This window comes from Coregonus clupeaformis, unplaced genomic scaffold (assembly GCF_020615455.1).
Source record: "Coregonus clupeaformis isolate EN_2021a unplaced genomic scaffold, ASM2061545v1 scaf0570, whole genome shotgun sequence".
In the NCBI taxonomy this organism is placed as follows: Eukaryota; Metazoa; Chordata; class Actinopteri; order Salmoniformes; family Salmonidae; genus Coregonus; species Coregonus clupeaformis.
In genome coordinates, this window is record NW_025534025.1 from 278,318 (window position 1) to 301,492 (window position 23,175).

The following is a 23,175-nucleotide window of genomic DNA, read 5'->3' on the forward strand; positions in this document are numbered from 1 at the left end:
TGTCTTATTTAGCAGCCAGATAACACATTAGAATTAAATATTGATCGGAAGTTAAACTAAGGGGCAATAGAAGCCATTCATTTATTTTATGGAACGATGGATGGCTAACACTTCTTGAGCTAGTTACATCCTGAAACACTAGCAATACGCCCCGGTGGAGTGTTGCTAGCTAACTAGCTACGGCAGTACTGTGCATTAGCCAGCTAGCTAGCTAACAACAACACAGTGGTCGTACTGATTGGGCCTTGTCAAAAACCAGCTGGCAAATTAGTGCAACACCCCATTCTGAGGGTACCCTCCATTAGGTAGATCAGTCAGAAACGTTACTACATCATGCACGAGTTAACGTTAGTTAGCTAGTTGACTGTTTTGCGAAAAGCGTTCAACGAGGAACCCGGAAGGACACCACTGATAAATGTTAGCCAACTTTGCATTTCAAACAGGGGCCTGATGATAGCCAACTCGCCGTTAATATAGCCTAGTTGCCTGTCAGAGAGGGTGTAACGTTACATTACAGAACGGTTAGCGATGTTACATAGCTATGTAGGTGGCCCATTAACTTAACAAATATTGGCAAACTTGAAAGCGACTGACCATTTACAGAAAGTTGACATACACATCTCACTCACCGGCACTATGCTAACATTCGTTTCAATGCATTGGTCGTAAGTTACAGGGTTAAGTGACGTTAGCTAGCTAGTTAGCTAACGTTAAATCAATAACAGTAAGTAAAACCCGCATGTTGACTAGCTAAAGTAAGCTAGCTTTGTACCTACTAGTTAACTACAAGTTAGATAGGTACTGACACAATATAGCTAGTGGTACGTTATTTTCAATACAAAGTCGAGCGTAAATAAACCTCCCTTCAATATACAAACAATGTACGGTAAACACATAGCTAACTGTTTTGAAAGCAACAGAGACAAATACTCGCCCAGGCCCAATAATCGAGGTTTGCTAGTTAGCTAGTATCACTAACGCTAGTTCAGACAAACTGGCTACCTTATCGATATCTCATCATTTTATTTATAATTAGTTAACTTACTATCATAACCGAGTTTGCATTTTTAATAGCGCGCTATCTAGCTACATTATCTGGCTAACGTTGCAGTAGCTAGCTAGCTACAAAACTGCACAGTTGTAAGCTAGGTACGTTCTCAAAAAAGAAAAAAAATCACCCATAGAAAAGTGTCAGGATGTCTTGCAACGACCATCACGACTAAACAAATAACGTAAATACTCACTAAATATGTATTCCAGGATGAGCAGGAACATTAGATAATCCTTCAAAAAGTCCAGAATTGGCACGACACTGTAACCGAAAATATCGTCGGAAACAAAACATTTCAGAAATGAACATTAAAATTCAAGATGGCGGCTAGCACAGGAGCGAGGAGAAAGGCGCAGCACTGCCATCCAGAAGAAATAGACCCAATGAATACTCCAGCCATTCTGTCCAATAGTTTAGGATTAAACAGACATTAAGTCGTTTTTACACTGAAATTAAGTTAACTGATGCTTTCGAGAAATAAAAAGCCATTAATTCCTTACTTTGTAAAAAAATATCGGATGTACACAAAAGTAGTGGTGCATAAACAAACCACTAAAAACGCTTCCTAAGGATTCAACGACAGCTGATAGGATCTACACTCTTCTGCAGTCACACTCAGATAGAAAGCAAGAGAAGAGCAGCACATATCGTGCCTGCATAAAGATAGCCAGTTGAGCACAATGGACTGTTCTGGACGGCAATACTACATTGACTCTCACACTACTCTTTTCAAGTATAATTTCAACAGTTGTTCAGAGACCGGTTTACCGGTCGACCTATCTATGGCACAAGTTGATGTGCGGTAGCTATGGTTGTAAGGTAGTTGTAGTTAAATCCATACATTCTAGCATAAAAAGCTAACACTATCAGCTGTAAGAAGTTCTCTCTCTCACACACACACACACACACACACACAGCTGGGCCGATTTGGCTAAGAATGGGTGAATTGCTCTATCCTGGTGGACTTGCAAGACATTCTGCCACGAAGTTTTCAAACGAAGCAAGATATTTCAGGGTTGTTGTTCTTTCTTATTTGACAGTGTATATCAGTGCCCAAACTTTGGGAATTCCATGGTAGTTAATGTAATGACACATTTCTAACATATACCGGTTTGCAACGTGTCACACACTGACCTTCCGATTGAAACGTTGGAATAAAGTGTGCATTTCCACTTCACGCTTCGCTCGGTTACATTTTTAAAACCCTACTCCTTGATTATGGTGGATGAGCGTGTTCACTGCTTTTGAACCGTTCCTAAACCAGGGCATTATAGCCTTCGAGGGGCATTTTATTCAGAGATATTCACAGCATCTTTGAAAATAGGTAAAGGTGCCTTGCAAAAAATATTCACATTTTGTGCACAACTCATGTCCATCGATGCACTGCCGTTTTCAACCTGTATGAGAGAAGAGGACCAAAGTGTACGCAAGCCCTGGTTTATTGTGAAAAGACGGAAAGTAAAGAAATCTTCGCACACAACATTTTAGGACATTTGAAAAGCAGTAAATGTTTTGTGTTGAAATATTCTTGATGTTCAATTGGCTAGTTGACATAATCAGTTACTGGCCCAGTGAGTCACCTGAGTGAGCCATTATTCAGGTTAGTTTCTCAAGTTAAGTAAAATCTTAATTCAAAAACGTAAAAAAAATGTAAAGACAACATTATTACAAGAGTTAATATGACTGTAAATATAAAACATGTTACATACACAGCAAATCAAAATACTGTAATAAATAAAAAACAAAACATATATACACAATACTCTTGAAAAACTGTCTGTTGTCCTTTCAGTCACCACCATCCTGTTACTTGGCAACCTGGGGGTGGAAAGAGAAGAGGATATGTTAAATTATCCAGATATCTTTCAAATCACAAAGATAAAAGCCCTAAAATTAGGCTACTATCCCTACACCATAAATTGAAAAAAAGTAATCACTAGAGCCCGACCGATACAGTGCCTTCAGAAAGTATTCAACATTTGGTTGTGTTACAGCCTGAATTCAAAATGGATTAAATTAATTTTTTTCTCAAGGTCTGTTAAGTTAGATGGGGAGCGGCGGTGAACAGCAATCTTCAAGTTTTCCCACATATTTTAAATGGGATTCAAGTCTGGGCTTTGGCTGGGCCACTCAAGGACTTTCACATTCTTGTTCTGAAGCCATTCCAGCGTTGCTTTGGCTGTATGCTTGGGGTCCTTCAATCAATCACATTTTATTTATAAAGCCCTTTTTACATCAGCAGATGTCACAAAGTGCTATACAGAAACCCAGCCTAAACCCCCAAACCTCAAGCAATGCAGATGTAGAAGCACAGTGGCCAGGAAAAACTTCCTAGAAAGGCAGAAATCTAGGAAGAAACCTAGAGAGGAACCAGGCTCTGAGGGGTGGCCAGTCCCCTTCTGGCTGTGCCGGGTTGAGATTATAACAGTACATGGCCATTAAGGCCAGATTTTTCTCCAAGATGTTCAAGCGTTCATAGATGACCAGCAGGGTCAAATAATAATCACAGTGGTTGTAGAGGTTGCAACAGGTCAGTACATCAGGTGTAAATGTCACTTGGCTTTTCATAGCCGGGCATTTAGAGGTTGAAATAGCAGGTGCGGTAGAGAGAGAGAGAGAGTTGAAAACAGCAGGTCAGGACAAGGTAGCACGTCCGGTGAACAGGTCAGGGTTCCATAGCTGCAGGCAGAAGAGTGGAAACTGAAGCAGCAGCACGACCAGGTGGACTGGGGACAGCCACGAGTCATCAGGCCAGGTAGTCCTGAGGCATGGTCCTAGGGCTCAGGTCCTCCGGGATGGGAGGGAGAGCGGAAGAGATGGAGAATTAGAGGGAGCATACTTAAATTCACACAGGACACTGGATAAGACAGGAGAATAACACCAGATATAACAGACTGACCCGAGCCCCCCGGCACATAGACTATTGCAGCATAGATACTGGAGGCTGAGACAGGGGGGGAGACACTGTGGCCCCGTCCAACGATACCCCCGGACAGGGCCAACCAGGCAGAATACAACCCCACCCACTTTGCCAAAGCACAGCCCCCACACCACCAGAGGGATATCAACAGACCACCAACCTACTACCCTGAGACAAGGCTGAGTATAGCCCACGAAGATCTCCTCCACTGCACGAGCCAGAGGGAGCGACAAATCGGACAGGAAGATCACATCAGTGACTCAATCCACTCAAGTGATTCACCCCTCCTAGGGACGGCATGGAAAGCACCAGTAAGCCAGTGACTCAGCCCCCGTAATAGGGTCAGAGGTAGAGAATCCCAATGGAGACAGGAACCGGCCAGGCAGAGACAGCAAGGACGGTTTGTCGCTCCAGTGCCTTTCCGTTCACTTTCGCACCCCTGGGCCAGACTACACTCAATCATAGGACCTACTGAAGAGAGGAGTCTTCAGTAAAGACTTAAAAGGTCGAGACAGAGTCTGCGTCTCCTCACATGGACAGGCAGACCATTCCATAAAAATGGAGCTCTATAGGAGAAAGCCCTGCCTCCAGCTGTTTGCTTAGAAATTCTAGGGACAATAAGGAGGCCTGCGTCTTGTGACAGTAGCGTACGTGTAGGTATGTACGGCAGGACCAAAACGGAGAGATGGGTAGGAGCAAGCCCATGTAATGCTTTGTAGGTTAGCAGTAAAACCTTGAAATCAGCCCTAGCCTTAACAGGAAGCCAGTGTAGAGAGGCTAGCACTGGAGTAATATGATCAACTTTTTTGGTTCTAGTCAAGATTCTAGCAGCCGTGTTTACCACTAACTGAAGTTTATTTAGTGCTTTATCCAGGTAGCCGGAGAGTAGAGCATTGCAGTAGTCTAATCTAGTAGTGACAAAAGCATGGATTAGCTTTTCTGCATCATTTTTGGACAAAACGTTTCTGATTTTTGCAATGTCACGAAGATGGAAAAAGGCTGTCCTTAAAATAGTCTTCATATGTTCGTCAAGAGAGATCAGGGTCCAGAGTACCGCCGAGGTCCTTCAGTTTTTTTTCTGACGACTGTACAACCATCAAGATTAATTGTCAGATCCAACAGAAGATCTCTGTTTCTTGGGACCTAGAACTAGCATCTCTGTTTTGTCCGAGTTTAAAAGTAAAACATTTGCCGCCATCCATTTCCTTTTGTCTGAAACACAGGCTTCCAGGGAAGGCAATGTTGGGGCTTCACCACGTTTCATCGACATGTAGAGCTGTGTGTCGTCCGCATAGCAATGAAAGTTAACATTGTGTTTCCAAATGACATCACCAAGAGGTAAAATATATAGTGAAAACAATAGTGGTCCTAAAACGGAACGTTGAGGAACAAACCATCCACAGAGACAAACTGATATCTTTCCAACAGATAAGATCTAAACCAGGCAAGAACCTGTCCATGTAGACCAATTAAGGTTTCCAATCTCTCTTAAAAGAATGCGGTGATTGATGGCGTCAATGGCAGCACTAAGGTCTAGGAGCACGATGACAGATGCAGAGCCTTGGTCTGACGCCATTAAAAAGGTAATTTACCACCTTCACGAGTGCGGTCTCAGTGCTATGATGGGGTCTAAAACCAGACTGAAGCGTTTCGTGTATATTTTTTGTCTTCAGGAAGGCAGTGAGTTGCTGCACAACAGCTTTTTCAAAAAACTTTTGAGAGGACTGGGAGATTCGATATAGGCCGATAGTTTAAAAAAAACATTTTCTGGGTCAAGGTTTGGCTTTTTCAAGAGAGGCTTTATTACTGCCACTTTCAGTGAGTTTGGTTCACATCCAGTGGATAGGGAGCCATTTATTATCTTCAACATAGGAGGGGCAATTACAGGAAGTAGCTCTTTCAGTAGTTTAGTTGGATTAGGGTCCAGTATGCAGCTTCAAGGTTGAGGCATTATTTATTATCTATATATACATTATTTTTCATGAATGTGTCAAGAGATATAGGATTAAAAAAACTTGAGTGTCTCCATTGATCCCAGGTCCTGGCAGTTTTGTGCAGACTCAGGACAGCTGAGCTTTGGAGAAATACGCAGATTCAAAAGAGGAGTCCGCAATTTGCTTTCCAATGATCATGATCTTTTCGTTCGAAGAAGTTCATGAATTCATCACTGCTGAAGTGAAAGGCATCCTCTCTTGGGGAATGCAGCTTTTTAGTTTGCTCTGTGACAATATCAAATAGACATTTTGGATTGTTCTTATTCTCCTCAATTAGGTTGGAAAAAAATAGGATGATCGAGCAGCAGTGAGGGCTCTTCGATATTGCTCTGTACTGTCTTTCCAAGCTAGTATAAAAGACATCCAGTTTGGTGGAGCGCCATTTCCGTTCCAATTTTTCTGGAGGCTTGCTTCAGGGCTCGGGTATTTTCTGTATACCAGGGAGCTAGTTTCTTGTGACAAATGTGTTTTTGTTTTTAGGGGTGCGACTGCTTCTAGGGTATTACGCAAGGTTACATTTAGATCCTCAGTTAGGTCGTTAACTGATTTTTGTACTCTGACGTCCTTGAGTAGGCAGAGGGAGTCTGGAAGGGCCTCTGGGAATCTTTGGGTTGTCCGAGAATTTATAGCACGGCTTTTGATGGTCCTTGGTTGGGGTCTGAGCAGATTATTTGTTAGCGATTGCAAACGTAATAAGATTGTGGTCCGACAGTCCAGGGTTATGAGGAAAAACATTTAGATCCACAATATTTATTCCACGGGACAAAAACTAGATCCAGGATATGACTGTGGCAATGAGTAGGTCCGGAGACATGTTGGACAAAACCCACTGAGTCGATGATGGCTCCAAAAGCCTTTTGGAGTGGGTCTGTGGACTTTTCCATGTGAATATTTAAAATCACCAAAAATGTGAATATTATATGCCATGACTACAAGGTCCGATAGGAATTTAGGGAACTCAGTGAGGAACTCTGTATACGGCCCAGGAGGCCTGTAAACAGTAGCTATAAAAAGTTATTGAGTAGGCTGCATAGATTTCATGATTAGAAGCTCAAAAGACAAAAACGCAGTCTTTTTGGGTGGTAAAAGTCCACTCCTCAGTAAAAGGCACATGACAGCCCGCTCGGAGTTTGCCAAAAAGGCACCTAAAGACTCTCGGACCATAAGAAACAAGATTCTCTGGTCTGATGAAACCAAGATTGAACTCTTTGGCCTGAATGCCTCACGTCTGGAGGAAACCTGGCACCATCCCTACGGTGAAGCATGGTGGTGGCAGCATCATGCTGTGGGGATGTTTTTCAGCGGCAGGTACTGGGAGACTAGTCAGGATTGAGTCAAAGATGAACAGAGCAAAATACAGAGAGATCCTTGATGAAAACCTGCTCCAGAGTGCTTAGGTCCTCAGATTGAGCGAAGGTTCACCTTCCAACAGGACAACGACCCTAAGTAGGCGTGACAACACAGGAGTGGCTTCGGGACCAGTCTCAATGTCCTTGAGTGGCCCAGCAAGAGCCCGGACTTCAACCTGATCGAACATCTCTGGAGAGACCTGAAAATAGCTGTGCAGCAACGCTCCCCATCCAACCTGACAGAGCTTGAAAGGATCTGCAGAGAAGAATGGGAGAAACTCCCCAAATACAGGTGTGCCAAGCTTGTAGCGTCATACCCAAGAGGACTCGAGGCTGTAAACGCTGTCAAAGGTGCTTCAACAAAGTACTGAGTAAAGGGTCTGAATACTTATGTAAATGTAATTTCAGTTTTTTAAACTTTTTATAAATTACCAAAATAATTCTATAAAAAAACAGTTTTTGCTTTGTCATTATGGGTAATAATCAATTTTATAATAAGGCTGTAACGTAACAAAATGTGGAAAAGGTCAAGGGGTCTGAATACTTTCCGAAGGCACTGTATGTAAATGAGATTTCTGTATATCATTTTCAATATATTTGCAAAATGTCTAAAAACATGTTTTCACTTTGTCATTATGGGGTATTGTGTGTAGATGGGTGAGGAAAAACAATCCATTGAATCCATTTTGAATTCAGGCTGTAACACAAACTGTGGAATAAGTCAAGGGATACCAATACTATCACCGATATTGACCTTTTACCGCTACATCGGTATCGGATGATAATTCTACCGATAACCAATATTGAATAAATAGGATGAAAAAGGTAATCTCATGCTAATCTGAATACCTGCGGCCATTCTCATGATGTCATTAATGTCACAATGTATGAAATCAACGTTTGAGGCATAGTTATTGGACAATTGCTCTTTTGAATGGATATTTATGAGAATTCAGTGTAGAAAGATGAGACTTTTTCATTTTCCCACTCTAAAACAGTATATCGGCATCGGTAAGTTTTGCCCCCAAAAATCGGCATCGGACCACAAAAAAAAAACATATCGGTCGGGCTCTAGTAGTTACAATCTGAAAACATACAGTGTTGTTGACAAATATTGGACAGTTTCATTGGGAAAACCCTTTCAACACACACAGACACACACACAGGGATCTATAGATGACAAACACAAGCTGAATGCTCAGTGGACTCCACATTGATTACCTTTAAGCAGAGCCCTGTTCCTCCTTGACCTTGTTCTCTGCCTCCATCTCCTCCACCCCAGCCTGGGTCATCAGGTCACCAATGTTCTTCTCCAGGTCATCGATGCGGCCACTCATCTCATCGAGTACTCTCGTCAAGGAAGTGGGAACAACATTCAGGTACCATGCCTAGTATACAAAATATCCCTAACTCCCATCCATAGAACTATGTAGTACCAATTCCTTTGACCCAATCTGTCTGCTTTTTACAGTTCTGTATTTTTGAAATGTTAGCAAAAGTTTTTACATTTCACTGTTAGTCTACACCTGTTGTTTACGAAGCATGTGACAAATAAAAATGTGATTGATTATTTTACACAATTGCTTCAAACCGGCTGACAAGACTGCCAGGATTGAGTGCATTACATGTATCTGAATGATCAAACCATGCAATCATTGATATCATTAGATGAGGCTATGAGAAATCAAATTAAATTGTAACGTAAAACTGTGTCATTCTTAAAGTCTGTCTTTGATTGAACCATAGAAAAATAGCATTGAAATTGTGAAGGCAGGATATTTCTTCCAATGATCTGGTCTGACATGGTCTGGAATTTATCCTGCATCTGCTGCAGCAGTGTCTGGACCTGCAGAGAAGGAGAGAGGAGAGGTGGACAGAACATTTTGTCACTACTGTTTGTTGCAATGTGTGGGCAGACACGTTTCTATCCTGTAGCATTGCAGAATCGTGGTGCATGCATGTATACTACTGAACTTTGTGGGCGTTAAGATGCTTCCGATGCCTACTCAACAGGGTGCTGCCTCCACCGCTGATACCATGGAAACCATGGAGACTTGCAGTTTGTCCCCAACAAACAAAATGTAAAATGTAGCTACATGCCGGAACACAATTACATTTAGTTAGATAGCAAGCTAGCTAATTCCAGTTCCATTTCAAGAATAATAGCTGTAGCTAGCTAGCTAAACAGGATTAAAACAAAGGTAATGTAGCTAAACAGAATTTTCGACTGCAACTATTTCATTCTGGAAAGTTACTGTTTGATAAGCTACAAAAACGAATGGGGAAAAAATATGTTATAGCAGAACTTTAGATAACGTTAGCCAGCCTGCTGGTAGTTAAGTTAGCTAACGCTAGCTAGTTCTGCGGACGGTTTTCAAGTCGGATAGGATATGGCAAGGATTTGGGAACGTTAGCTAGCTAGCTAGGTAATAAGACTCACCACCCCAGTCAGGTCCTGTACAGATTTCGGATCCTGGATCTCTGACATTGCACTAAATTCGTGGCGCTGCTGTACGATAGAGACCACCGCTGGTTAGTCAGAGACGTCTTTCTTCCTTCTCTGCAGGCGAAGCGAAACAACCGTCAATGACTGAGGGAGTTATTTTACGATGGCCCAGGTTGATGGCCAGTCACCTCATCGGGCGAAAGCGGGGAGGGAGAAGCGTCCGTCACAAATCGGACAGTAATCTGCACCACTTGGTCATGTTGTCAACAAGGCGGCATGGTGCATCGTCCAGAAACATACAACATATATTTTTCCAATAAAATACATGTTTGAATTTTCAAACTAGTTTTCATTGGGATGGCAGATAAAGCGTTTTTATCAAAAGCAATCACATGGAAAAACACAATCTTACTAATTACTACACGTGCTTGATTACCAAACGTTTGTTTTGAGCCGACTTCGCCGTCGGACGGTCAGAGCATGACACCTGGCTCATGCCCATTGGGCAGCCCGGTTCCAAATCGAACGCAATCAACTTCCAGCCGGTGCAAAATACGCATAAACGGGCGCCCGAGCAGATTAATCGAATCCCTCACTGACTAGCTACAGACCCCCAACCGGTAAACAGTGAAGCATGCGCATGCTAAATCTCGCGAGTTTTCCAAAACCGGAAACAAGCAAACGGTATTAGAAGCGTTTTTAATATGCTTTATAAATTAATGCAACAACATTATCGAGTATTTGGTAGAAATAGAGCAGAACTCGGAACATGATGCATGGCGAACAAGCATTTAGTAGGAAATATCTATTTGAAAGGAAACTGCATCCTCCTCGATTTGGTTGATGAAACGCACATTTAATCGCCATTCAATATTATTTTCTGCCGGTTGAATTCACTCAACACTTCCTTTTTCTTATCCTGGCCTTGATGAACAAAAGCAACAACAAAAGCTTACAGATGCTATTTAGGGCCTACTTCACATGACACGTCTAAATGCACAATTTAACTAACGGAACTAAAGTCTGACATTATGTTCGGTGCATAGGATCAGAGCCTACTGGTGGAAAGCTGTGCTGTGGTGTCCCATGAGTTGTGAGAGCCATGGACAGCAGACTGGGTCTGGGTGATGAGGAGGGAGATGTGGGGACCCTGTGGGCCTCTCTGGGCTGGCTGGCGTCCTGTGTGATGGTGGTTGGAGGGGCTCTGCCCTACGCCCCACAGTACCAGCAGATCCTCCGGACCAAGAACACAGACGGCTTCTCTACACGCGTCTGCCTGGTTCTGCTGGTCGCTAACATCCTTCGCATCCTCTTCTGGCGAGTGTGTTTGGGTGTTGGGGGGGCTTACCTGGAGTTAATACAGTGTCAGTTTCCCCTCTGTTCGCTGCTCTGGCACCCCAATGGTGGAACAAGCTCCCTCACGACGCCAGGACAGCGGAGTCACTCACCACCTTCCGGAGACATTTGAAACCCCACCTCTTTAAGGAATACCTGGGATAGGATAAAGTATTCCTTCTAACCCCCCCCAAATTGTAAAGTGGTTATCCCACTGGCTATAGGGTGAACGCACCAATTTGTGAGTCGCTCTGGCTAAGAGCGTCTGCTAAATGACGTTAATGTGCCCCTGAGCAAGGCACTTAACCCTAATTGCTCCTGTAAGTCGCTCTGGTTAAGAGCGTCTGCTAAATGACTAAAATGTAAAATGTAAATGTATGTGTCTGTCTGCCTCTGTGTCTGTCTGTGTGTATGTGCACTTGCGTGTGTGTTTTCACACCTGCAGGTTTGGGAAGCAGTTTGAGGTCACTCTGGTCCTGCAGAGTGTGGTGATGATTCTCACCATGCTGGTGATGCTCAACCTCTGCTGCTCTGTCCAGAACACCAACCGCATCAGCACCAGACAGCACCACATCACAGGTAACAGCAACCATATGGCTCCCATGGAATAACTATCTAACAACCATCTAGACTCGGCTCCAGGCTTTGGCATCTATCAACCATTTAATAATCATAAGACAGCTATCTATCAAGCATCTATAAACCATTTAATAACCATAAGACAGCTATCTATCAAGCATCTAACGTCCAAACTCATAGCCACCTCTGCAGCTGTTCCATTGTTTTACCACTAGAGGGAGATATTGGAGAGGTAAAAAGAAGAAACAATACCCTCCATTATGTTCTCTCTCTCCTCTCTTCTCTCTTTCTCTCTCTTGTCTGTCTGTCTGTCTGTCTCTCTCTCTCTCTCTCTCTCTCTCTCTCTCTCTCTCTCTCTCTCTCTCTCTCTCTCTCTCTCTCTCTCTCTCTCTCTCTCTCTATCAGATCTGGAACCCCGGTTCTTCTGGAGCTGGGACGGCTTCGAGGACTACCTCATCTTCCTGTTGGCCTTCACCCTGCCCTGTGCCTTCACCACCCTTCTCCTCCTGGACTCCTCTCTGTTTGTGGAGACCCTGGGCTCCCTGGCTGTGCTGGCGGAGGCCATGCTGGGGCTGCCACAGCTGCTCCAGAACCAACGCAACCACTCCACCACCGGCATGAGGTGAGGCTGAGGAAGCAAACACCACACATTTTCTTCAGAAAATTGACCCGTTCTACTCGGATGACTGTTATTTGCCCCCCCCAAAAAAAATGAAGAAAATGTGGTTTATGTCAGGGGTTCCCAAACTGCAGGGTAGTTTTGGTATACCGATACCACAGGTAATATCACAATACCAAAATCTTATGATACCAACAGTTTAGAATACCGTCGTACCGTTTCATATGATTCATTACCAAATGTTTTGGCCCTACCGATCTAAAGAACCAGCTGGCGGCTGTTATAAAATGTTTCTTTATAAAAAATAAAAAATTAAACAGCAGCCACTAATATCTTGAATTTGGAAGTCCAATAATGTCCACTTAACTTTCATGCGCATATAACGTGTGGCAGCAGTGATCAGCCAGCCACTTCCCCTTCCATCCATCACTAACCTGCTTCCCCTTCCATCCATCACTCACCTGCTTCCCCTTCCATCCATCACTCACCTGCTTCCCCTTCCATCCATCACTCACCTGCTTCCCCTTCCATCCATCACTCACCTGCTTCCCCTTTCATCCATCACTCACCTGCTTCCCCTTCCATCCATCACTCACCTGCTTCCCCTTCCAGCCATCACTCACCTGCTTCCCCTTCCAGCCATCACTCACCTGCTTCCCCTTCCAGCCATCACTCACCTGCTTCCCCTTCCAGCCATCACTCACCTGCTTCCCCTTCCAGCCATCACTCACCTGCTTCCCCTTCCAGCCATCACTCACCTGCTTCCCCTTCCATCCATCACTCACCTGCTTCCCCTTCCATCCATCACTCACCTGCTTCCCCTTCCATCCATCACTCACCTGCTTCCCCTTCCATCCATCACTCACCTGCTTCCCCTTCCATCCATCACTCACCTGCTTCCCCTTCCAGTCATCACTCACCTGCTTCCCCTTCCATCCATCACTCACCTGCTTCCCCTTCCATCCATCACTCACCTGCTTCCCCTTCCATCCATCACTCACCTGTTTCCCCTTCCATCCATCACTCACCTGCTTCCCCTTCCATCCATCACTCACCTGCTTCCCCTTCCATCCATCACTAACCTGCTTCCCCTTCCAGCCATCACTCACCTGCTTCCCCTTCCATCCATCACTCACCTGCTTCCCCTTCCATCCATCACTCACCTGCTTCCCCTTCCATCCATCACTCACCTGCTTCCCCTTCCATCCATCACTCACCTGCTTCCCCTTCCATCCATCACTCACCTGCTTCCCCTTCCATCCATCACTCACCTGATTCTCTCCATCTGCTCTTCCTGCTCATCTATTCCTCCCTCAGTTTATAAAATATCATTTAGCCGTGATGGCGAGCGGGGATGCAGACCCTGATGAGTGTTCTGTTGTTACTTGTATACATTGGAGCAGCGCGCAGAGCGAGTGAAGTTGATACATTGTATAATTGAATCACCTGGTATAACCTAGAGCACAGGCCAGTCTGAGTAGGCTTTGCAATTGCAAGTTCGCTAGCCTGTCACACAGCCTCTGAGTGCCAGAGGAAAAATGGAGCACAGCAAAGAAAGTGGCTTGTCTAAAAAAATCAGACTCATATTACCGGAGCTACCTTTTGTTTCTGCGCGATTTTGTGCGCATTTTATATTATTTCTCAAACCATGTCGCGGGCGGTTTTAATCCCGGGTCAAACGTTTTTGGTTTGATAACAAACAACGTCATGTTCAGTCATGTTACCTAGCGAGCTAACAACCTGCTAACTGTGTGTGTGTGTTTCTGAGAGTGAGGGAGACAGAGAGTGGTGTGTGTTTCTGAGAGTGAGGGAGACGGAGAGTGGTGTGTGTTTCTGAGAGTGAGGGAGACGGAGAGTGGTGTGTGTTTCTGAGAGTGAGGGAGACGGAGAGTGGTGTGTGTTTCTGAGAGTGAGGGAGACGGAGAGTGGTGTGTGTTTCTGAGAGTGAGGGAGACAGAGAGTGGTGTGTGTTTCTGAGAGTGAGGGAGACAGAGAGTGGTGTGTGTTTCTGAGAGTGAGGGAGACAGAGAGTGGTGTGTGTTTCTGAGAGTGAGGGAGACAGAGAGTGGTGTGTGTTTCTGAGAGTGAGGGAGACGGAGAGTGGTGTGTGTTTCTGAGAGTGAGGGAGACGGAGAGTGGTGTGTGTTTCTGAGAGTGAGGGAGACAGAGAGTGATGTGTATTTCTGAGAGTGAGGGAGACAGAGAGTGGTGTGTGTTTCTGAGAGTGAGGGAGACAGAGAGTGGTGTGTGTTTCTGAGAGTGAGGGAGTCAGAGATTGGTGTGTGTTTCTGAGAGTGAGGGAGACAGAGAGTGGTGTGTGTTTCTGAGAGTGAGGGAGACGGAGAGTGGTGTGTGTTTCTGAGAGTGAGGGAGACGGAGAGGGGTGTGTGTTTCTGAGAGTGAGGGAGACGGAGAGTGGTGTGTGTTTCTGAGAGTGAGGGAGACGGAGAGTGGTGTGTGTTTCTGAGAGTGAGGGAGACGGAGAGTGGTGTGTGTTTCTGAGAGTGAGGGAGACGGAGAGTGGTGTGTGTTTCTGAGAGTGAGGGAGACGGAGAGTGGTGTGTGTTTCTGAGAGTGAGGGAGACGGAGAGTGGTGTGTGTTTCTGAGAGTGAGGGAGACGGAGAGTGGTGTGTGTTTCTGAGAGTGAGGGAGACGGAGAGTGGTGTGTGCTTCTGAGAGTGAGGGAGACGGAGAGTGGTGTGTGCTTCTGAGAGTGAGGGAGACGGAGAGTGGTGTGTGTTTCTGAGAGTGAGGGAGACGGAGAGTGGTGTGTGTTTCTGAGAGTGAGGGAGACGGAGAGTGGTGTGTGTTTCTGAGAGTGAGGGAGACGGAGAGTGGTGTGTGTTTCTGAGAGTGAGGGAGACGGAGAGTGGTGTGTGTTTCTGAGAGTGAGGGAGACGGAGAGTGGTGTGTGTTTCTGAGAGTGAGGGACACGGAGAGTGGTGTGTGTTTCTGAGAGTGAGGGAGACAGAGAGTGGTGTGTGTTTCTGAGAGTGAGGGAGACAGAGAGTGGTGTGTGTTTCTGAGAGTGAGGGAGACAGAGAGTGGTGTGTGTTTCTGAGAGTGAGGGAGACGGAGAGTGGTGTGTGTTTCTGAGAGTGAGGGAGACGGAGAGTGGTGTGTGTTTCTGAGAGTGAGGGAGACAGAGAGTGGTGTGTGTTTCTGAGAGTGAGGGAGACAGAGAGTGGTGTGTGTTTCTGAGAGTGAGGGAGACAGAGAGTGGTGTGTGTTTCTGAGAGTGAGGGAGACGGAGAGTGGTGTGTGTTTCTGAGAGTGAGGGAGACAGAGAGTGGTGTGTGTTTCTGAGAGTGAGGGAGACAGAGAGTGGTGTGTGTTTCTGAGAGTGAGGGAGACAGAGAGTGGTGTGTGTTTCTGAGAGTGAGGGAGACAAGAGAGTGGTGTGTGTTTCTGAGAGTGAGGGAGACAGAGAGTGGTGTGTGTTTCTGAGAGTGAGGGAGACAGAGAGTGGTGTGTGTTTCTCCCATTCCTCCAGCCAAATCACAGCTAGGCCTTTGGAAATATGAGCAAATCAGCCATTCTATGCAGTATTCTGTTATACAGTGTGAAGTTAAATCAATATGTGTTGTATTGAGTAGAAGTGTGAATGTCAGTGACAGTTTTATGTTTTATGCACAGAACATTTAGAAAACAAAAACAAGTGTTTCTTTAATTTCATTTAAAAATAAATAATAATTGCAAGCAACAACCGATTTAAATGAATTTGGACAAGGGCTCCGTGGAACAAGTTTAGAGGGAGCAATACAATACAATCATATATTATTCATCTACAGTGGGGAAAAAATGTATTTAGTCAGCCACCAATTGTGCAAGTTCTCCCACTTAAAAAGATGAGAGAGGCCTGTAATTTTCATCATAGGTACACGTCAACTATGACAGACAAAATGAGAGAAAAACAATCCAGAAAATCACATTGTAGGAATTTTAATGAATTTATTTGCAAATTATGGTGGAAAATAAGTATTTGGTCAATAACAAAAGTTTCTCAATACTTTGTTATATACCCTTTGTTGGCAATGACACAGGTCAAACGTTTTCTGTAAGTCTTCACAAGGTTTTCACACACTGTTGCTGGTATTTTGGCCCATTCCTCCATGCAGCTCTCCTCTAGAGCAGTGATGTTTTGGGGCTGTCGCTGGGCAACACGGACTTTCAACTCCCTCCAAAGATTTTCTATGGGGTTGAGATCTGGAGACTGGCTAGGCCACTCCAGGACCTTGAAATGCTTCTTACGACGCCACTCCTTCGTTGCCCGGGCGGTGTGTTTGGGATCATTGTCATGCTGAAAGACCCAGCCACATTTCATCTTCAATGCCCATGCTGATGGAAGGAGGTTTTCACTCAAAATCTCACGATACATGGCCCCATTCATTCTTTCCTTTACACGGATCAGTCGTCCTGGTCCCTTTGCAGAAAAACAGCCCCAAAGCATGATGTTTCCACCCCCATGCTTCACAGTAGGTATGGTGTTCTTTGGATGCAACTCAGCATTCTTTGTCCTCCAAACACGACGAGTTGAGTTTTTACCAAAAAGTTCTATTTTAGTTTCATCTGACCATATGACATTCTCCCAATCCTCTTCTGGATCATCCAAATGCACTCTAGCAAACTTCAGACGGGCCTGGCTTAAGCAGGGGGACACGTCTGGCACTGCAGGATTTGAGTCCCTGGCGGCGTAGTGTGTTACTGATGGTAGGCTTTGTTACTTTGGTCCCAGCTCTCTGCAGGTCATTCACTAGGTCCCCCATGTGGTTCTGGGATTTTTGCTCACCGTTCTTGTGATCATTTTGACCCCACGGGGTGAGATCTTGCGTGGAGCCCCAGATCGAGGGAGATTATCAGTGGTCTTGTATGTCTTCCATTTCCTAATAATTGCTCCCACAGTTGATTTCTTCAAACCAAGCTGCTTACCTATTGCAGATTCAGTCTTCCCAGCCTGGTGCAGGTCTACAATTTTGTTTCTGGTGTCCTTTGACAGCTCTTTGGTCTTGGCCATAGTGGAGTTTGGAGTGTGACTGTTTGAGGTTGTGGACAGGTGTCTTTTATACTGATAACAAGTTCAAACAGGTGCCATTAATACAGGCAACGAGTGGAGGACAGAGGAGCCTCTTAAAGAAGAAGTTACAGGTCTGTGAGAGCCAGAAATCTTGCTTGTTTTTAGGTGACCAAATACTTATTTTCCACCATAATTTGCAAATAAATTCATTAAAAATCCTACAATGTGATTTTCTGGATTTTTTTTCCTCAATTTGTCTGTCATAGTTGACGTGTACCTATGATGAAAATTACAGGCCTCTCTCATCTTTTTAAGTGGGAGAACTTGCACAATTGGTGGCTGACTAAATACTTTTTTCCCCCACTGTATAATATAGGCTACTCTTGGATGCACAATGGGGCATGGGAGGCTCACAGGAATCCACAGTAGGTCAATTATCCAGTTTTCAACTCATGACTTCTTGTATTCCCTAAAATGTTTGTTTAGGACTGTAATTTAAGCTTTAAAACTGCAAAATTATCTTTGCCCCATGGAAACATTTGTACAATTACAGGAAATGAACTTTAAAACTGCAAATGTTCTCTCTGTCCCATGGCAAAATGTGTAGAATTGCAGGAAATTAACATGAAAACTACAAAATTCTCTCTCCAATTCGAAGAGGGGGGGGCCTTTAAAATGTCCTTTCCCAGGGCCTGAGACTTGACCATGAGCTGCAGCAGTACAACTCCTTGTATGCTTGGAGTTTTACTCCTAGTATAGTCCTTGTATCAGTTGTTTTCTGATTGAGGGGGTCCTTGATGAATTTTCTATAACAAAAAGGTGTCCCCGGTTTAGGTTATGATAAGAAATAAGTGTTTTTTTAAAGGCAAATAGTTGCTGAATGTGTTTCTCATCACGAGGTGAAGCTGATGAGTGTTTACTCTGATGAGAGCTATCCTCCCAAACACGTTCCAGCCGTACCCTGAGACACACTAACCTACTAAAATAACTACATTTCTGTCTCATATGGCACCATGTTCCCTACATATAACGCTCTGCACCTACACAGCGCACTATATAGGGAATAAGGTGACATTTGGTATGAATCCTAATAATACTCAGATGACACCAGGTTGTCTGCCAAAACGTGTTGGTTAGGATAATGAAGAAGCTTTATTAAGTCAACATCCATTGTAGAGTTGTGGTCACGGTGATGTGAGGCTGTCAGCCACGCCGTGCTCCTCTGTTTAAACTGGATAAGGTAAATAATCATTAAAGATAAGGCTACATGAACAGATGCCAAGCAGATACCAGTTTGTGGCTTGGCAGAGGGAGAAAGGTGCAACTGCAGCCTGCGATTCGTGGCGTTCCTGCATGTGGGCGTTCCTGCATGTGGGCGTTCCTGCACGTGGGCGTTCCTGCACGTGGGGGTTCCTGCATCTGCAGGAACCCATCTTTATAATTCATTTGGTCCATTTTTAAGCTATGACTCCGGGAGGCAGGTGCGCTCCAGTACAGTAGGTGGCGGTAATGCTGGATGCCAACCGCCAATAAACCCCACAGAAGAAGAAGAGGCGGGGGCGACAACGGTAGCTACCTATAGCTAGTACACACCGTTTGACAGTGTCCTTCGTCCCTGCCTGTCGGGGGAAAAGGACACTGTTGAAGACAGGTGTATTAAAGACGGTGAGGTCAGGTGTCAGCAGGCAGGGGCGAAGGACACTGTTGAAGAGAGTTATGTTAAAGACGGCGAGGTCAGGCGGAGGCGAAGGACACTGTGTGTGCTAGCTTCGCTCGCTAGTCCTAAAGAGGACTCCAGTACACAGCAGGCGGGAGCCGGCACCGTGTGCTAGCTAGCTAATTAGCAAGCTAGCACACGGTTTCGACCCCAACTGCCCTAGCATCCCGCCTGCTGTGCTAGTGGGAGGTGGGGGCGACCGGTAAACAGTGTCCTTTGCCCCTGCCTGTCGGGCACGGTTTTCCCGCAGTTCTGTTAACGACGGAGAGGGCAGGTGTTCGGCAGGTAGGGGCGAAGGACACTGTTGAAGACAGTTCTGTTAAAGACGGCGAGGTCAGGTGTTCGGCAGGCGGGGGCGAAGGACACTGTTGAAGACAGTTCTGTTAAAGACGGCGAGGTCAGGTGTTCGGCAGGCGGGGGCGAAGGACACTGTTGAAGACAGTTCTGTTAAAGACGGCGAGGGCAGGTGTTCGTCAGGCGGGGGTGAAGGACACTGTTGAAGACAGTTCTGTTAAAGACGGCGAGGTCAGGTGTTCGGTAGGCAGGGGCAAAGGACACTATTGAAGACAGTTCTGTTAAAGACGGCGAGGGCAGGCAGAGGCGAAGGACACTGTGTGTGCTAGCTTTGTTCGCTAGTCCTAAAGTGGGCTCCAGTACACAGCAGGCGGGAGCCGGCACCGTGTGCTAGCTAGCTAATTAGCAAGCTAGCACACAGTGTTGTGAACTAGCAAGCTAGCTAGTTGGCTAGCACACGGTTTCGACCCCAACTGCCCTAGCATCCCGCCTGCTGTGCTGCGGGAAAACCGTGCTGGACAGACAGGGGCGAAGGACACTGTTTACCGGTCGCCCCTGCCTCCCGCTAGCACAGCAGGCGGGACCGGTAAACAGTGTCTTTCGCCCCTGCCTGTCGGGCACGGTTTTCCCGCAGTTCTGTTAACGGCGGAGAGGGCAGGTGTTCGGCAGGCGGGATGGAAAGATACAGTCTACCGGTGTTACCCCTGCCTCCCGCTAGCTAGCAAGGAGGACTCCGGTACACAGCAGGCTGGGGCCTCTAGCTAGCTAGCAAGGAGGGCTCCGGTACACAGCAGGCTGGGGCCCCCCGCTAGCTAGCAAGGAGGACTCCGGTACACAGCAGGCTGGGGCCCCCCGCTAGCTAGCAAGGAGGACTCCGGTACACAGCAGGCTGGGGCCTCCCGCTAGCTAGCAAGGAGGACTCCGGTACACAGCAGGCTGGGGCCCCCCGCTAGCTAGCAAGGAGGACTCCGGTACACAGCAGGCTGGGGCCCCCGCTAGCTAGCAAGGAGGACTCCGGTACACAGCAGGCTGGGGGCCCCCCGCTAGCTAGCAAGGAGGACTCCGGTACACAGCAGGCTGGGGCCCCCCGCTAGCTAGCAAGGAGGACTCCGGTACACAGCAGGCTGGGGCCTCCCGCTAGCTAGCAAGGAGGACTCCGGTACACAGCAGGCTGGGGCCCCCCGCTAGCTAGCAAGGAGGACTCCGGTACACAGCAGGCTGGGGCCTCCCGCTAGCTAGCAAGGAGGACTCCGGTACACAGCAGGCTGGGGCCCCCCGCTAGCTAGCAAGGAGGACTCCGGTACACAGCAGGCTGGGGCCTCTAGCTAGCTAGCAAGGAGGACTCCGGTACACAGCAGGCTGGGGCCTCCTGCTAGCTAGCAAGGAGGACTCCGGTACACAGTAGGCTGGGGCCCCCCGCTAGCTAGCAAGGAGGACTCCGGTACACAGCAGGCTGGGGCCCCCCGCTAGCTAGCAAGGAGGACTCCGGTACACAGCAGGCTGGGGCCCCCCGCTAGCTAGCAAGGAGGACTCTGGTACACAGCAGGCTGGGGCCCCCCGCTAGCTAGCAAGGAGGACTCCGGTACACAGCAGGCTGGGGCCTCCTGCTAGCTAGCAAGGAGGACTCCGGTACACAGCAGGCTGGGGCCTCTAGCTAGCTAGCAAGGAGGACTCCGGTACACAGCAGGTTGGGGCCTCCTGCTAGCTAGCAAGGAGGACTCCGGTACACAGCAGGCTGGGGCCCCCCGCTAGCTAGCAAGGAGGACTCCGGTACACAGCAGGCTGGGGCCCCCTGCTAGCTAGCAAGGAGGACTCCGGTACACAGCAGGCTGGGGCCCCCCGCTAGCTAGCAAGGAGGACTCCGGTACACAGCAGGCTGGGGCCCCCTGCTAGCTAGCAAGGAGGACTCCGGTACACAGCAGGCTGGGGCCCCCCGCTAGCTAGCAAGGAGGACTCCGGTACACAGCAGGCTGGGGCCCCCACTAGCTAGCAAGGAGGACTCCGGTACACAGCAGGCTGGGGCCCCCTGCTAGCTAGCAAGGAGGACTCCGGTACACAGCAGGCTGGGGCCTCCCGCTAGCTAGCAAGGAGGACTCTGGTACACAGCAGGCTGGGGCCCCCCGCTAGCTAGCAAGGAGGACTCCGGTACACAGCAGGCTGGGGCCGCTAGCTAGCAAGGAGGACTCCGGTACACAGCAGGCTGGGGCGAAAAACTCAGATAATACTTGTATTTCCCTTTTGACCCACATTCAACAGTGTCACACACAACCATGAAGATGTCCTGCTCGACTGGGGGGCGTTCCTGTAGGAACCAGTGGGATGCTCGAGGGGGGGGCGTTCATGCAGGAACCAATGGAGTGCTCGGGAGGAGGGGAGGGGGAGTGGCTTTCTTGCAGATGCAGGAATGCCCACATGCAGGAACGCCCCGAATTGCAGGCTGCAGTTGCACCCTGTTGGGCAGAAGGGACGCCTGTTGCCCTGTTGCGGAGGCATATTTGTGGCAGCCTGGCCTACAAACCTTCTGGGTGTCATAAGACTATAGGGCCAGGTTGGGCTGCCTCAGCCACCAGTCAATAAATACGTCTTCAGTAAAAATACGGTGCTCAAACCGATCTAAAAGTTGAGGTGCAAGATTCACCTGGAGGGAAACAGTCGCAGCACGATGTTTCCTCTTCTCAGTGACTGTCATTCAAAGTGATGGTCATGTTTCTTATTGACATGTTTTCTCCCATCAGTGTGAACATGGTCCTGCTGTGGATGGCCGGGGACAGCTTCAAGACGGCCTACTTCACCCTGAAGGAGAGCCCGCTCCAGTTCCTGTTATGTGGGCTGGCTCAGGTACTGGTGGACATGGCGATCCTCTATCAAGTGTGTCTCTACAGCCAAGACTCCTGGGACAAACTGGCCTAGCAATCCCTAGCTATCCCTAGCTATCCCTAGCTATCCCTAGCTATCCGTAGCTAACCCTAGCTAACCCTAGCTAACCCTAGCTAACCCTAGCTAACCTTAGCTATCCCTAGCTATCCGTAGCTAACCCTAGCTAACCCTAGCTAACCCTAGCTAACCTTAGCTATCCCTAGCTATCCCTAGCTAACCCTAACTAACCCCAGCTTGGAGAGGAGTAGAAGGCGCTCAACTAAGGTGAGATGAGGTTCAACCTGGCCACGTCTACATCATGTTTATTAGGGTACACTGTGGAAAACGAAACAAGTTCAGATAGTACCCTCCCTGTTTGTGTCAGTTTGGGAGCGTTTTGTTGCGTGTCGTCTCTACTGACAACAATCCAGTGGTACCTAGTTTCTTCCAGCAGCTACCGGGTCAACAACACATGTCAACACAGGAAGAGCCACCAGTAGGAGTCAGACATAACATCCTGTCATATACTACAATACCAAGCACAGAGAGGACAAAACATTGCTCTTTCCATGACATAGACTGACCAGGTGAATCCAGGTGAAATTTATGATCCCTTATTGATGTCACTTGTTAAATCCACTTCAATCAGTGTAGATGAAGGGGAGGAGACAGGACAATGAAGGATTTTTAAGCTTTGAGACAATTGAGACATGGATTGTGTATGTGTGCCATTCAGAGGGTGAATGGGCAAGACCAAATATTTAAGTGCCTTTAAATGGGTTATGGTAGTAGGTGCCAGGCGCACCGGTTTGAGTGTGTCAAGAACTGCAACCCTGCTGGGTTTTCCATGCTCAACCGTTTCCCGTGTGTATCAAGAATGGTCCACCACCCAAAGGACATCCAGCCAATTTGACACAACTGTGGGAAGCATTGGAGTCAACATGGGCCAGCAACCCTGTGGACACCTGGTAGAGTCCATGCCCTGAAGAAGGCTGTTATG

General features: G+C 47.0%; 3 protein-coding genes across 3 annotated transcripts in view; 1 reads left to right on the forward strand and 2 right to left on the reverse strand.

Moving 5' to 3' along the window:
- The window catches only part of LOC121560684 (histone-lysine N-methyltransferase KMT5B), a 30,511-nt gene extending 28,751 nt beyond the window's left edge, over nucleotides 1–1,760 (reverse strand). The window contains exon 1 of the mRNA XM_045215966.1: nucleotides 1,245–1,760. The gene's annotated coding sequence lies outside the window, so the exon portion shown is untranslated. The remainder of the gene's footprint in view (nucleotides 1–1,244) is intronic.
- Nucleotides 1,761–2,474: 714 nt separating this feature from the next.
- Nucleotides 2,475–9,917, reverse strand: LOC121583451 (heat shock factor-binding protein 1). The gene is made up of 4 exons (XM_041899613.2): nucleotides 9,755–9,917; nucleotides 9,094–9,160; nucleotides 8,536–8,659; nucleotides 2,475–2,869 (listed from the first exon to the last, which is right to left on the reverse strand). Exons 1-3 carry the CDS (start codon nucleotides 9,800–9,802, stop codon nucleotides 8,538–8,540), a joined length of 237 nt encoding a protein of 78 aa, XP_041755547.1. The 5' UTR covers nucleotides 9,803–9,917; the 3' UTR covers nucleotides 2,475–2,869; nucleotides 8,536–8,537.
- A 521-nt stretch (nucleotides 9,918–10,438) lies between these two features.
- On the forward strand, nucleotides 10,439–22,294 carry LOC121583450 (solute carrier family 66 member 2-like). Its single transcript, XM_041899612.1, has 4 exons — nucleotides 10,439–11,077; nucleotides 11,541–11,674; nucleotides 12,080–12,296; nucleotides 22,055–22,294. Exons 1-4 carry the CDS (start codon nucleotides 10,863–10,865, stop codon nucleotides 22,227–22,229), a joined length of 741 nt encoding a protein of 246 aa, XP_041755546.1. The 5' UTR covers nucleotides 10,439–10,862; the 3' UTR covers nucleotides 22,230–22,294.
- Nucleotides 22,295–23,175: the final 881 nt, after the last annotated feature.

Excerpts from the sequence above, each read along its gene's own strand:
- LOC121583450 (XM_041899612.1), top strand. The coding sequence starts at position 10,863 with ATGGACAGCAGACTGGGTCTGGGTGATGAGGAGGGAGATGTGGGGACC. Across the intron at positions 11,675-12,079 it reads CAGACAGCACCACATCACAG|ATCTGGAACCCCGGTTCTTC; the intron begins GTAACAGCAACC and ends TCTCTCTATCAG. Across the intron at positions 12,297-22,054 it reads CACTCCACCACCGGCATGAG|TGTGAACATGGTCCTGCTGT; the intron begins GTGAGGCTGAGG and ends TTCTCCCATCAG.
- LOC121583451 (XM_041899613.2), bottom strand. The coding sequence starts at position 9,802 with ATGTCAGAGATCCAGGATCCGAAATCTGTACAGGACCTGACTGGGGTG. Across the intron at positions 9,161-9,754 it reads TACAGGACCTGACTGGGGTG|GTCCAGACACTGCTGCAGCA; the intron begins GTGAGTCTTATT and ends CCTTCTCTGCAG. Across the intron at positions 8,660-9,093 it reads AGACCAGATCATTGGAAGAA|TCGATGAGATGAGTGGCCGC; the intron begins ATATCCTGCCTT and ends TGACGAGAGTAC.